The sequence below is a fragment of the Epinephelus lanceolatus genome, chromosome 17 (assembly GCF_041903045.1).
Source record: "Epinephelus lanceolatus isolate andai-2023 chromosome 17, ASM4190304v1, whole genome shotgun sequence".
Taxonomy (NCBI): Eukaryota; Metazoa; Chordata; class Actinopteri; order Perciformes; family Serranidae; genus Epinephelus; species Epinephelus lanceolatus.
This window is the reverse complement of record NC_135750.1, coordinates 36918444-36932852: the sequence shown is the minus strand read 5'-3', so window position 1 is coordinate 36932852 and position 14409 is coordinate 36918444. Positions and strand designations below refer to the sequence as shown.

General features: G+C 39.6%; 1 protein-coding gene across 2 annotated transcripts in view; it reads left to right on the top strand.

Moving 5' to 3' along the window:
• The window catches only part of piezo1 (piezo type mechanosensitive ion channel component 1 (Er blood group)), a 120476-nt gene that overhangs the window by 71157 nt on the left and 34910 nt on the right, over positions 1–14409 (top strand). For both annotated transcript variants that reach the window (XM_033612916.2, XM_033612915.2), the window contains exons 11-23: positions 1424–1503; positions 1777–1957; positions 4064–4169; positions 4768–4949; positions 5227–5375; positions 5803–5961; positions 9111–9217; positions 9491–9657; positions 9823–9999; positions 11676–11801; positions 12229–12429; positions 12626–12830; positions 14123–14227. In XM_033612916.2, the coding sequence (XP_033468807.2) occupies positions 1424–1503; positions 1777–1957; positions 4064–4169; positions 4768–4949; positions 5227–5375; positions 5803–5961; positions 9111–9217; positions 9491–9657; positions 9823–9999; positions 11676–11801; positions 12229–12429; positions 12626–12830; positions 14123–14227 (1945 nt within the window). The remainder of the gene's footprint in view (positions 1–1423; positions 1504–1776; positions 1958–4063; positions 4170–4767; positions 4950–5226; positions 5376–5802; positions 5962–9110; positions 9218–9490; positions 9658–9822; positions 10000–11675; positions 11802–12228; positions 12430–12625; positions 12831–14122; positions 14228–14409) is intronic.

The following is a 14409-nucleotide window of genomic DNA, read 5'->3' as shown; positions in this document are numbered from 1 at the left end:
TGCACACTTTGCTATTTCAGTCTACTCAGTGAACACAACTAAACTTGAATAGTTACGATCAGAGACTGATTTCAGCCACTTTGTGTCTTCATGTTAATAGTTACTGTGAACCTATAAAGCACACCAAAACAGCATCATGATATGTATTCACAGAAATATATTTTAGTTAATGGGAGGACAAAAAAAAGACATTGCAACAAAATATTTGTTTACCTATAAAATCTGATAATAGATTGCAAAATCTGATCCATGATATGGCCGTTGTTTTGAGCACAGTCTGTTGTTTTAATGACATAGGAAAAAAGTTTATAAAATATCATCATCATCAAAAGGTGGTGCTGATAGGTGCTGATACCAGTATCACCAAAAGAGTCCATATAGCCCACTCCCACTATTTATAGCATGTCATAATATGTGTGTAATAACTATTGTAATATGTATAACGTTATCAGAATGTGGCAAAAACTATGAACATGTCCACCCTGTCACCAAGCCTTCATGACAGGGTGGACATGTTCATAGTTTTTGCTAAAGTTAGCATTTAAAGAACATACGGAGGACGCTGTGTTAGAAAAGTGATTCATTGTTGAAGGTAACTGCGTACAGTTTAATAGATATGTTTTACATTTCTGAAAATTTAACTACGATGGAGTGGACATGTTAAAGGAATACCTCATCTGCAAAAATGACCATTTGTATATCAATTACTCACTGCAAGTCTCTGTGAATTTAAGAAGAAAACTTTTCTCACATGCCTTCACAGTGAACGAAGAATCCAAAAAAGGCAACCATTCTTTATGAATTAAATACTATATCAAAACATCCATTTATGAACTCTCACATACCTGGTGCAGTATAGTCCAAGTCTCATTTATCCAGTGACTAGCTCAGTGCTTCCCACACACATGCTTTTTTACTAAAACATAATGGGCTCTTGTTTCGCAGACCGGGCGTGGCGGGGGGGTACACATGCCGCATCTTTAATCTTCTGGAAAATGCAATCAGGCGCTGGGTGCTACTCCTGCACCTTGTCTGTGCCAGCTTTTTAGAGCGTGGCAGAAATGTGTGCGCACCACGACATTTGAGCGCGCCTGCCGCACATCTACATTGGAAACAATGAATTTGAGGGTGCAAAAATGTGGCATGTGTACAGCCCCTTATACAGTGTGAGACTGTCAAGTGATGAGTAGTGCTCCCTGAGAGTGCCTGAGCACTGTGTGCATATGTGCATATGAGCTCTGCTTGAGCAGAGTTCAAACACACGCACCTACTCAGGCACACCATGAAGGAGACTGAGTCATTTATAATAAAACCTTAGAATTGCATTATGTCCCTGTATGTCCATGGTGACTAAGGGATTTTGATGAGGACACTGAAAGCACTTTATAATGATTTTGACATGTGTTGTTTCTATTTTGTTTAGGTTTGGAGCATTACGTACCACAGCTGGCTGACCTTTGTGCTGCTGCTGTGGGCCTGTCTCATCTGGATCCTGCGTGCCAGGTACCTGCAGTGCTGACACAATGTATCAAGAGTCTGATAAACAACCTGATTATCTTTAAACGTTATAGTTTTAATTGGTGCTTGGTGAATGTATTAATTGATTCATCCAGATATTGTGTTAGGTCAGTGTTTGCTCTTGTTAAGCTAAACAAATACACATGTTGTTTTAAAGTGATTTTGTGTAGATTTCACAGGCTACCTTATGACTGAACCCACACTGATGTGATGTTTCAGGGTTTAGACTTGTACTCAGATAGCTGTCTCTTTTTGCAGACGACATGCAGCCACACTGTGCTCTCCGTTCATCCTGCTCTATGGCCTGGCTCTGTGCTGTCTGCAGTACGTCTGGGCCATGGAGTTACAGCCTGAACTGCCCACCACTGTGGGCACCATGAGCCTCAGACAGCTGGGACTGGACCGAGCACAGTATCCCTGTCTACGACTGGGAGCTTTGGTGAGACGAGAGAATAGATACTGGGTGACTGAAGTTGCATAGTTGCAAGTTGTGACACATTCTGCACAATATTTTTCAGCTCATGATCAGAAAATACCTGTGGGCTCTGGTCCTTGACATGAACAGGTCAGCATCAGGTTTAATATTGTTGCAGCTCATGTCAATCAGCTTACCTGTAGCTGCGGTCTTACATCCTCAGTAAATACCCTGCAAAATGCAAAATAACAATAATGCAAAGTGTTGTTCCCCCCTCACTGTAATTTGTCAGTTTAGTTTTTGCAGGTTTTGAGTTTTACTCTTCAATTATGCTGGAAAAATATATTAAGATCAAAGTCTTGACCATTAAATCCTGTAATTGGCCAACCTCCCAATGATTTAATTTTTTCGCGAGAAGCTAACATGATGGATGTCAGAGGTAAGATCTTAGGCCAGAGATATACTTGGTTTTAACCATGCATTTGCATAGAACCAGCTGTGTCATGCGTCACATACTTGCCTATGTACTATGCGTGTTACTGGACGATTGCGCTAGAGGGCACACCAGAGAACATAGACTGTATTGAACTTCCAGATTTGCATGATGTAAACAATAACCTCGGCAACACTCGAGGAGATTACTGTATTGTTAATTTTGAGATCATCGTGGATCACAGCAAAAAAAGTGATAATTTCAGGGGACGTGCACAATTAACGCTCCATACAGAGGCAGATGATGTGAGGCAGCCATCACATGCACGCAAACGCATAGCTGAAAACAAGTATATCTCTGACCTTACAGAGTTGGCAAAAAGTTATATATTAATTAATTTCACATCAGTCATAGTGGCTATTTAATTTGTCAATGTTGCGAACAGTTATTTTAATGCCAATCAAAATACTCATTTTAAACCACAATTCTTATTTAGTTTGGATTTAGAAGGACTACGGAGTTGACCAGAGACACACCTAATAGCAAAATGATTTAATGAATTTGTCAAAAATAGAAAGTTGATCAGAACTTGAGCAGCATTCCTGCCTTTTTTCAAACCAGGAAATGAGACAGGAGTCCTCAGGATATAGCTAACCCCTTTTATGCCTGATTAAATGATGTTTTTGTAGAATTTTGATGGAGTTGACAAAAACTCAGGCAACATCTTAACATTTTAACAAAAGAAAAAAAGGTATATTATAAAACAAAGGTAATTATAACAGTACATTTTTACACCGATGTTATCAGTGTGTACTTTTAGTTTTAGATTCTGAAGGCTTTTAACCCATTTTTTAGTTGTGAAATTTTGTCTGGGACAAAGCTGTTCTCTGGCACAGAGCAAGTTTAGAAGTAAAAAAAAAAAAATGAAAGAAGACCAAAATATCATTTAGATCATTTCATCATCAGTCGTTGGTTGATAAGTTAGCATTTTAAGGTTGTTTTTGTTCAGACATGATTTGTCCCACTTCTAAAGAATGTGTGAAATATGCCCTAAAAAGTTGCATAGATTTGAACAGCTGAGTGACGGGATGTGTTAGGATTCCAGCTCAAGAGGTGGACCCAAGCGCAGAAGACAACTATGAGAAAGATGAATTTCAGATTTATTGCAAGGTACCCAGATTAGATGAGATGGTTTGTGTCGACAGAGAGCAGGAGGGTCAATGGAAAGACCAACCAGGAAGGTTGGAAGGACATGGTTGGGCTTGAGTTGCACAGGTACAACAGGCAAGCGAGCAGGTAGACAGGTTGATGGGGGATAATCCAGGTCACGAGGGAAAGATAGTTGGTTGAAATACTGCAAGGGATGATGAGATAATGAATGATGGGTGTGTAAGCTGAGGGAGGTGATGCGCCCATTGCAGGCTGGTGTGCGGGTAGACTGGGGTCAGGTTAACAAGACAAGAAGAGAGTCTCACACACCCACACACACACACACACACACACACACACACACACACACACACAGAGGCAGTAGAGACAAGGGCACTGGTGTGAATATGACAGGATGGGTCATTTTGCTGGTTAGAGATGCATTTCTCAACTTCTCAGAAATCCAGTGAAATGAATTCTTGCTCTTTGTGTTTTTGTGTGTTTTTCCATCTCTCTCTCTCTCTTTTTTTGTATCTGTCTCTCTCCAGCTCCTGTACACTTTAACCTTCTGGCTGTTAGTACGTCAGTCAGTGAAGGAAAACTTCAGCAGGAAGAGGAAAATGGTCACACCACTACAGGAAGTCACTACAGGAGGTCAGATATCTTTAACACACACACACACACACACACATTTGGATACATATTCACACTGATATTATGAACATAAAAGTAATATTGAACAATATTAACTTCTGCTGAAGCCCTTCTCCATTAGGCTAAAACACACATGCATAACATACATACTTTTTTTAGGTGCTTATTATATTATCAAATTATGTTGAAGTGAGAGTTCAAGGACCCCTTTGAAAATGATCATGGCAGTTGTTCCATCACCAAAATGAAGCTGAACTTTGGAGCTTTATTTAGCCCCCTTCCTGACAAGCTATGCCGACATTGTTGGTACCTAAGATTCCAAAGGGTGTCCAGTTTCACAACATACCAATACTTTTACACTGTAGCTTAAAGAATCAGCATACCACAGCCTCTTAAAGACGGTAATGTCGGCCTCTAATTATTTTTGCTGGGGAGGCATGTGGGAGGCAACACTTGTACCAGGGTGGCCGGTTTTACAGTCCTTCTTACTATACAATACCTTCCTGATGACTCTTCTTTTACATTTTAACATCAACGTCTAACTCCGCTTCCCATCCCTCACCCCTCTCCTCCCTCTCTGTCCTTTTCTCCTCATCAGAAGAGGGAGCTGGTAATGAATCAGTGCTGAAAGTTCTAGGAGGCATGGTGATGAGCTGTTATGCCAAATACTGGATCTATGTGTGCGGAGGGATGTTCATCATGGTCTCCTTTGCTGGAAAACTTGTCGGATACAAAATCATCTACATGCTGCTGTTCCTGCTCTGCCTCTGTCTCTATCAGGTACGAACAGACCTACAGACCTGAGTCAGGTTCACAATCCACATTCTAAAAGAAGATTCAGTGTACAGCTTGATCTCTTATCAGATACGTATATAAGCATAATTCTGTGTTAGTGAAAATATTTTGCCATTTTCTTTGTGTGTTACAATTTTGTTTTAAACACGCAGGCACCTCTTCAAACTGTTGGTGTTATTCCCACTTTTATATATGTCTTCAAAAATAAACATTAAAACCAAAAATCTCTCGTATTGAGTAATGACTTGCCCCTCTTTCCCAGGTGTACTATTCTCTGTGGAGGCGTCTGTTGAAGATCTTCTGGTGGCTGGTTGTGGCCTACACTATGCTGGTGCTCATCTCCATCTACACTTTCCAGTTTGAAGACTTCCCTGGATACTGGAGGAACTTTACTGGTTTCACAGAAGAACAGTACGTTCTTGTACAATGGACGGAGACTGTCTTGTGTTTTCCTCTATCCTATTAATATGTCTCTGTTTATCTTTCGAGCTGTAGACTGGTTCTGCTGTCATTAATTTCTTCTATAATGTTTAAAAATTACCCTGCCTAAAATACTATTTAAACTACTCATGACCCAAAATGTCCTCAAGCATGACTACAAAGCAAATGAAAGTAATTAGGCCTGTTGACCCATATTTTTTTTTTGTCTTGTCAGTGCTCAGGGTAAAAATAGATTTTCCTTTTGTCCTTATTAACCTCATGTTCCTCCCGCTCTGTGAGCAATGTGTGCAGTTTCACTATCTGGAGTGTGGTAACTAAGCACAGTAAGATAGGAATGAAAATAAGAGTTTAAAACTGAAGTAATGAAGGTGTAATTGTGTTCCTCTGTCATCCTCAGGCTGGCAGCGATCGGTCTGGAAACATTTGCTCTGTCTGAACTCTTCAGCAGTATTCTGATCCCTGGCTTCTTCCTGCTGGCCTGTATTCTGCAGCTGCACTACTTCCACAAACCCTTCATGAGAATTACTGACCTGGAGCATGTTACACCTATACACAAGTAACACAACCTGCACACTCCTACTAGTCATGTCCTATCAAAACAAAAAGATTTACATATTGCTGGACAGTGTTGTTCAAAGCCACAGTGAAATTGCCGCCTTGTCACCAGAAGAAAATGTTAGCTTTGCATTGTTGTTCTTGTTGTTTCTGCAAACCACGATTAAGTTACAATTGCATGTTTCATACATATCATATCAACATTTCTAAAATGAGGTAGTATATGTGCTGATTTTGTCATTGGGACATGGAGAGGATGGTAGATGGTGTGATAATGAGGCAAAACTCCCACCAAGCTGCAGACGACTGTTCAAGACAAACAAACAGTACAGGTTGTTTTTTAGCAACACATTACTGTATTTCCAGTGTTTTTTTTAGACCCAAAACATTGGTGTTTTTTTTAAAAGACCCATTGCTGTTTTTCCAGTGGGGATAGTGTCATGAAAAGTGGTTGTTTTGTTATCAAGACAAAGCTGTTTTTTTCAGTAACCAAGTGGGTTTTGTGCCTAAACTTAACCACACATTAACCACAGCGTTGCTGAACTGTAAAGTTTCAGCATATCTTCTACATAATGATGTACAAATATAACACATATCTGTGGTTCGCTGAAGTGTACAGTGCCAACATTTTCTCCAGCTATTAGGTTAGAAATTAAAGTATGAGTGTCTTAACTGTGTTTTCTGGCATGTGACCTTTGAAGTGGAAGTGAATATCTGGGTGGGATTAATCATGAGAAGGTATTTAAACCTGCAGAGAGATATGGAGCATAGAGGACTTTTGGACATCTGCATTATTAGACCAGGAGGAGGACAAAGGAGAAATTAATAAATTAGACCTTGTCCACATTCTTTGGAATGTAAATATAGTTTTTGCCAGCAAAATCCAAACACAAAGCTCCTTTTATGGTATAACTCTGCTACCCTCTTTAACTCACAAGCTAACATCTCAGTTCAGTTTTACATCATGTGCGGGGTTAACTGGTCACTGCAAATCACACTTGACATGACAAATTTCTGAATTAGCCCCTCTGTTCAAGATGAGTCATCAAAACTATCATAACCTCTTCAAGAAGAAGAAAAAATACTGTAAAGAATTTGTTTTAGAGATAAATGAACAGATGCTGTACATAGTGCTCCGTGTAGGGAAAGAGAAGAGGGAAATGCAGAGATGTCAAAAGAACAGCTAATGAAGCTGCACAGTTCAGTCACAGTTTCTCCAAGTCATTAAAAAAACATTTAAAATATATGGAACGAGTGATTCAACCTGCAAACACCTGATGATGATTACCTAGAAACATGTTTAAAGCTGTTTTTACTTTCTAGTGTAACAAGACATAATTTAAGCACCATGGAGTGTAGAACATACAGAACTGACCACTACATTACTATGATTTGTTAGTTTAAAGGGACACTTCACCTCAAAATCAAAAATACATATTTTTCCTTTTACCATGTAGTACTGTTTATCAGTCTAGATTGTTTTGGTTTGAGTGGCAGTGTTGGAGATGTCAGCTCCAGAGACGTCTGCCCTCTCTCCAATGTAATGGAACTAAAGGCACTCAGCTTGTGGTGCTCAAAGTGCTGCCTTCTGCACAGGGATATGGTTGGCGGGTGTAGTTCGGTAAAATAAAGTTGTTCCTATATGAAACTACTGAGCAACGTGAGATGATGATTTCTGAAAAGAGATATTGCTACTCAGGTTCCAAATAGTGTTGGGCAAGTTACTCTAAAAATGTAATACAATACATATTACTAGTTACCTTCACTTGAAAGTAATAAGTTATTTGACAATATTACTCTCTGCTTGTCTGACCCATTCATGCATTCACATACAGTGGTTACAACTTTGTATTAAAATCTCCTGCTTATATTAATAATAGTGTGATAATATAGAACAATTAAATAGCCTAGACCTTTTAAACTATATGAATAGCCTTGGAAGCAGTGAGGGTCAGGCAGAGGATCAAAGTCTGTAAATTATGAGATATGGATAAATATATGTGGGCCTATGATGCAGTATGAAACACAATAAACAAATGTTAAGGTTAGTACAACAAACAAAATGGCATGCGATTAAGTTGCTATGATGAGCACAAAAAAACAGTCTTAGGACGCAAAAATAGAATGGGATACGATGACACACTGGACATGATAATGCACACGATCACAGTTACCCTTCTGTAAGGTAGCTTATGGTGAATGACATGACAACACAACAACCCTTGGGGATGTTTTTTTCTGTCAGCGCATGGGTGGAAGTGGAGCAGTGTGGATCAGTGTGGATGAATGAAAAATGAAAACAATACATAATTTATTTCAGGTGGTGACGCATTACATGACATTGTAAATGTAATAATACTACCCGTAATCCTGTTGGAAATGTGTTTTATAAGTTCACTACTGCTAAAGCGTAATATATTACTGTAAGACGTTACTTTTGTACCGCGTTACTTTTATAATGCATTACCCCCAACACTGGTTCCATTACATTGGAGAGAAGTCAGACATCTCTACAGCCGATATCTAAAATAGAGCTCACACCAAAACAGTCTAGATTGATAAATAGAGTAACAGGTAAGAGGAAAAACATATATTTTCTAATTTGGGAGTGAGGTGTCCCTTTAACTTCAGGGGAATCATTGAAGGTTCTCAAGAAAGGTTCTATGCCCTAAACAGGTGCTGTATTTTCAGGTAATATTTACCTGATCATTGTGAAATTAATTTGGTAGATAGAGGTCGCATGATTATTCATCATTTTATCATGATATTGGAATTTTTGGAAAATATTTTAATTTTGCACTGATTTTTATGATAGAAATAATTTGGCAGTTAATTATCCAAGGGGATGCACTAAGATATTTTATTTAGCTCTGTGATTTGTTAATTTTAAAGAAAATGTATCCAATCATAAAAGAAAGTCTGGGATATTTAATAGATTGGTCCAGTCTTATAACATAAATCACATTTCTTCTTTCATGACCAATACTGTATGTTAGACTGGAATTTGGCCACCATTTTTGTGCTTTTAGCCACAGATGAATATCTATATTCAAACTTTGCTTCTGCTGGTGGTGTTTCCCATCATCATATGTCACTGAGGAATTCTACATTTTTCTTTTTGCAAGAACTAATGAGACAATTTGCCTCCAGGAAGAAGAGCAGTGAGCAGTCTGAGCCAACTGGTTCTGGTGATGTGGAAACGAACTTTGAAGAGGAAGACCTGGGGACTAACATTGATGAGGAGTCTGAAGATGAAGGTGAAGGAACAAAAATGGCACTTTATATTAGAGACACATTTTCACAATGGAAATGTTTATTGACACACAAATTAGTATTAATAGTTTTTTCTTGTAAAATGACTTCTCTATTTATGGACTTTTAAGGGTTTGGTTTTCCAAGTGAGTACACTTACATAAATTCATGTAACACAAATGTTTTTAAAACTCTTACTGACTGATCTGTTTTTCTGCTCCTCCCATATCCCCTTTGTCCTCTCTTTGTCCATCTGTCCTGTCTCTTCTCTTACTCAGTGGAGTTGGTGCCCAGTAAGTGGGGTCTGGTGATGGACAGGTTACTGGTCCTGTCTAGAAGGTTCTCTGACATTCTCACCAAAATCCAAGTGTTTCTCTGGAGGCTTCTGGAGCTCCACATCCTCAAGATGGTGGCCTTCTTCTCTGTGTGGGTTTCGCTCCAAGAGGTAAAGGCAGGGGGACTGGGTGTGCTTGTAAAGGGGGGTGTGACAAAGAAAACACTGTACAGCAAATATAATACTGCACATATATGATACCTGACATAAAGTTCTAAAACATGTTCATTTTTGAATAGCTGCATATGACGTAAATGTGTCTGTGTTTGTCTGTAGCCATCTGTGATGAACCTGGTCCTGGTGGTACTGTGGTCTCTGGCCATGCCCTACGGTCGCTTTAGACCCATGGCTTCCTGTCTGTCTACAGTCTGGGTGTGTGTCATCATCGTGTGTAAGATGCTGTACCAGCTCAGTGTTGTCAACCCTGATGAGTACTCCAGTAACTGTACCCTGGTAAGACACACATGGACACACATTCTGCATCAACTATATCTGTTTCAACAAGCACAATGTTATATTTCAATCAGTCATTAATACCAACATGCAGTCCTGGAGGATGAAGGGAAAATAGATAGATATATACCAGTCAACCAAATCATGAAAACCACTGACAGGTGAAGTGAATAACATTGTTCATCTTATTACGATGCAATGTTCTGGTGGGAAACTTTCGGTTCTGCCGTTCATGTGGATGCCACTTGACACACACCACCCACCTAAACACTGTTAGAGACTGAATACACCCCTTCATGGCGATGGCACTCACTGATGGCAGTGACCCCCCAGCTGAACAATGCACCATGCCACACTGCAAAAACTGTTCAGGAATGGCCAGAGGAATGTGACAAAGAGCTCAAGGCGACAATCTGGCCTCAAATTTCCACAGATCACAATCTGATCAAGCATCTATGAGAATTGCCGGTACCCCAGAGGTCCTGTGTCCATGCCTCCTCAGATCAGAGCCAAGTCCACTCCACAGTGGGGATCTGGCCTGTTGAGGTATGGACACAGGACCTCTAGGGCTGTCCTGTGGTGTCTGGCACCATGAGTCCTGTGGTTTGTGAGGTGGAGTACCAGCATGGTCCATGAATTCTAGATAACTTCTGGGTACTTTTTTCACCCCTGGTGATTTATTTCCTGATAAGGCAGCGTTAGCATCACTTTGCATTGAGAATGGTACTGAGCACACAGCCTAGCTGTTTTGGCAAGCACAGGAAAATGAAGGAACTGCTGAGCGCCTGTCAAGACAATAAGGCTGAATTTAAAAAGAACAGTTATGGAATAGGCTATTGCAGTTTATTCAGTTATGCCACCTACTGGTGCAGAACTGCAATAGCCTATACCACAAATATTATCTTTGTTTATTATTATTATTGTTTCATTGATGTTTGAAATTATTGGGAGCTATTAGATTTTTGATTAGGTTAAGTGCAAATTTTATTAAACTTTAAAGAAATTATTACATTATTGGGTGCATTTGGCCTTTGCAACAGCAGTGTATTATGCTTGCCTGTTGCAACATCTACTGTTGCTGAGCACTGGGAAATGTAAGTCTGAGTTTAGGCAGTCAAGTCAGATCTGAAATCCAGAACTCTCAGCGTCGGAGTTTTTGTGTCACTGGTAGTGGTCAACACCAAGTCGTAAGATATCTATAAGCCTCACATAGATATTTTATTATAATTTTTCACACTGTCATGTCTGATGATTAGATGAGTACTGCAAAGACTGCAGCATTGCTTAGCCTTTTTAAGGCATCAATTCCCAAGGGCATGAGTTACACACTGTTTCTATGTCCAAGGTTACAACTCTGAGCTATCCATCCATTATTATCTGTAACTGCTTATTCTTTTCTGGGTTGCCAGACTATCACAGTGCAACTCTGAACTAGATATGTTAAAATAAAAAAGAAAAGAGACCTGAGGAGGCAGCAGTGCTCTGTCAGCATCATGGCCATCATCAACCCTGAATACTCTTCTCTCTCTCCCTTGTTTTTCCCCATGTAGCTGGGACAACTGGTGCTGTAGAGTAACTTGACCTGACAGGATGCTGATGTGACCCAGTGGGAGCTGGAGTTATAAGGTGTTGATTGTCCTGCTTATGATTTAGTTTCTCTCATCTTTTCCTCACAGCCTCTAACAAATGAAACCAACCTGCTGCCAGAAGAGATGAAGAACTCCTCTCTGTATAAGAATCGAGTGGATCCAGCCAAATGGTTTGGCATCAGGAAAGATGCCACAGTACTGGGATACAGCAAGGTAGATTCAATATATGCTTCAATAAAACAGTAGTTTTTGGAAATGGTCCAGTTTTTAGTGAGACCATTGCAGCTGGCAGCAGCGAAACAGGCTTCAATCTTACCACCTGGGGCAAGTGTGCATTGTCAATTTACATCCAGTAAATGTGCTTGTTTTTGGAATGACAGATTTCGATTGTTATTCTAAGTGTCCGACAAATAATAAAAATTGCTGCAGAGATACACCTTTTTTAGAGTGAGGTCCTAGATACCATCAAAACTTATTTTGTTATCTGGGTGAAGCAAACCTTCTAAAAAAAACTGAAAAAATCTACACTATAGTTAAGTGCCACAGACACAGTTCATTAATAAGGCTACACATCCAGCCTTTATGTATAATAAAGACTCATAATTGAATGAGTGTCCTGCTTTTTTTTTTTTTTTTACAGGACCATTTAATGGTGCTGATGTTGTTGGTGTTTGAGGCAACAGTGTATCGTCACCAGGCTCACCACTACCGTCAGCTCCAACGATCTCCCCCCACCATCCCTGCTCTGTTCCCCGCTGCCACCAGGGACACGCTGGACAAGGGCCTCATCCCCTGCTTCAAGTACCTGCTCAACTACACCTTCTACAAGTTTGGATTAGAGGTAGCTGGGAGAGATCACGTCATCACTAAACAGGAAATTTAAGAGATACTAAATTACGGGAAAAAAAATTAACAAGAGAACTGATATAAAATGAGTTTTCTATTGCAGTATTTTTAGATGTAATTCATGACACATTAATGTGAGTTACTCTTAATTTTATTTTTTTTACCAAACACATATATTTCTTTTTTTAAAGATCTGCTTCCTGATGACGGTGAATGTGATTGGCCAGCGGATGAACTTCTTGGTGATAATCCACGGCTGTTGGTTGGTGGCCATCTTGGTGAGGCGGCGGCGGGCAGAAATTGCCAAGATCTGGCCCAAATATTGTCTGTTTCTGTCCATATTCATGATCTACCAGTATCTCCTGTGTGTGGGCATACCTCCTGCTCTCTGTATAGGTGAGTCCTGACATGCAGTAGAGTCTAACCTAGCACCCTCAGCATATTTTTCTTGTTGTAGTTTTTGTACCTGTGGATTTTGGCTCTGTAATCTTCAATTATTGTTGCTCTTCCTGAGGTTTCTTCCATTTTTTTCCCCGTAAAAGTTTTTTTGGGGGGGAGTTTTTCCTTATCCGCTGTGAGGGTCCAAAGGACAGAGGGATGTCGTATGCTGTAAAGCCCTCTGAGGCAAATTGTTATTTGTGATATTGGGCTTTATAAATAAAATTGAAATTGTGTCAGGAGAAGAGGTGGAAGACATTCCACACTGTTCCTCTTAGGCCATATTTAGTGGAGGTGTTGTATTTGATTGCTTAATATTAAAATATTTTCACGATCCCACTTACATACATGATGGAGACAGAATAGTCGTAACATCTCACCTCATTGTCTTTTGGTCCATTCTTTGTACACTTTGGGATTTGCTGTCTTTCAAAAGAGGAGCAGCCTTACGCTGATGCAGTTTTCACAGGTGAAAACGTGTCATAGAATGGCCTCCTTTTCTGCAGAGGAATTGTTTAGTTTCTGCTCAGAGTGTGTATGTTTATAGAGCTAAAGTTATGAGGTTCAGTTCCAAAGCAGAGCTGTATGCAGCTTTACCCCCTCTCCTGTGACTCCCTGTGGCTTCAACCAAAAATTATATAGAAATAAATATTTGCTTTTTTTTTTTCTTTACATTTTCACCTCTCAAATTCTCTAAATATAAAAAAGTGTGTAGTGTAACCTATACACCAATTCAAAAGATTGACTCCACCAACTAAAATGTGCGTCATATGTCTTATGTTATGACCTGGTGCCTTTACCTCTCAATTTTGCCAAACATTGGCAGAGGTGTCCAGCCTTGAGTCTCCCAGCTTATCTAGCAATAGATTCCAAATCCAAAAAAATTAAAAGTCTCAGAGGAAAATAGAAAATTTAATAGTGCATTGATGTGAAGTTAAAGTACTGAATAATCATAAATAGCCCACTGCAGAACAGCCACCGTGTGGTAAAACATATTAATGGATGTTCATTTAGATGTGTTAGTAATGCTGATAATGTGAACATATACAGCTTAAATATGTCTTGCTGCTCCAGACTGATTTTTTTTTTTTTTATTTTGGCCAAAAATGTCTCTGTTGATAATAAAGGTTTCTGACTCCTGCTTTAGAGTATGTCCCTAATATTTCACTTCTGCAGTAGCAGTAAGTACTACACTCCTGTAGAACCTCCTTCTACCTTCCTCCCTGTCTCTCTCCTGTGTTGTCCTGTAGACTACCCCTGGCGGTGGAACACTCCAGTGCTGATGAACTCAGCTCTCATTAAATGGATCTTTCTGCCCGACTTCTACACTGTGCCAAACTCCAAAAATCTTATAGGTCAGTTTGTGTGTATGCGTGTGTGTGTCTCCATTGATGTCATTTTGTTTATCTGTATCAGAAAAACATATCAAACTCTGTCAAACTGTCACCTTGTCACTATGTAGTATGAAGTATTCTGCAAAGTCCTAAATAGTGACAGAAAGATTTCCTCAAATTACCCGTTTGATTAGTTTGATCAC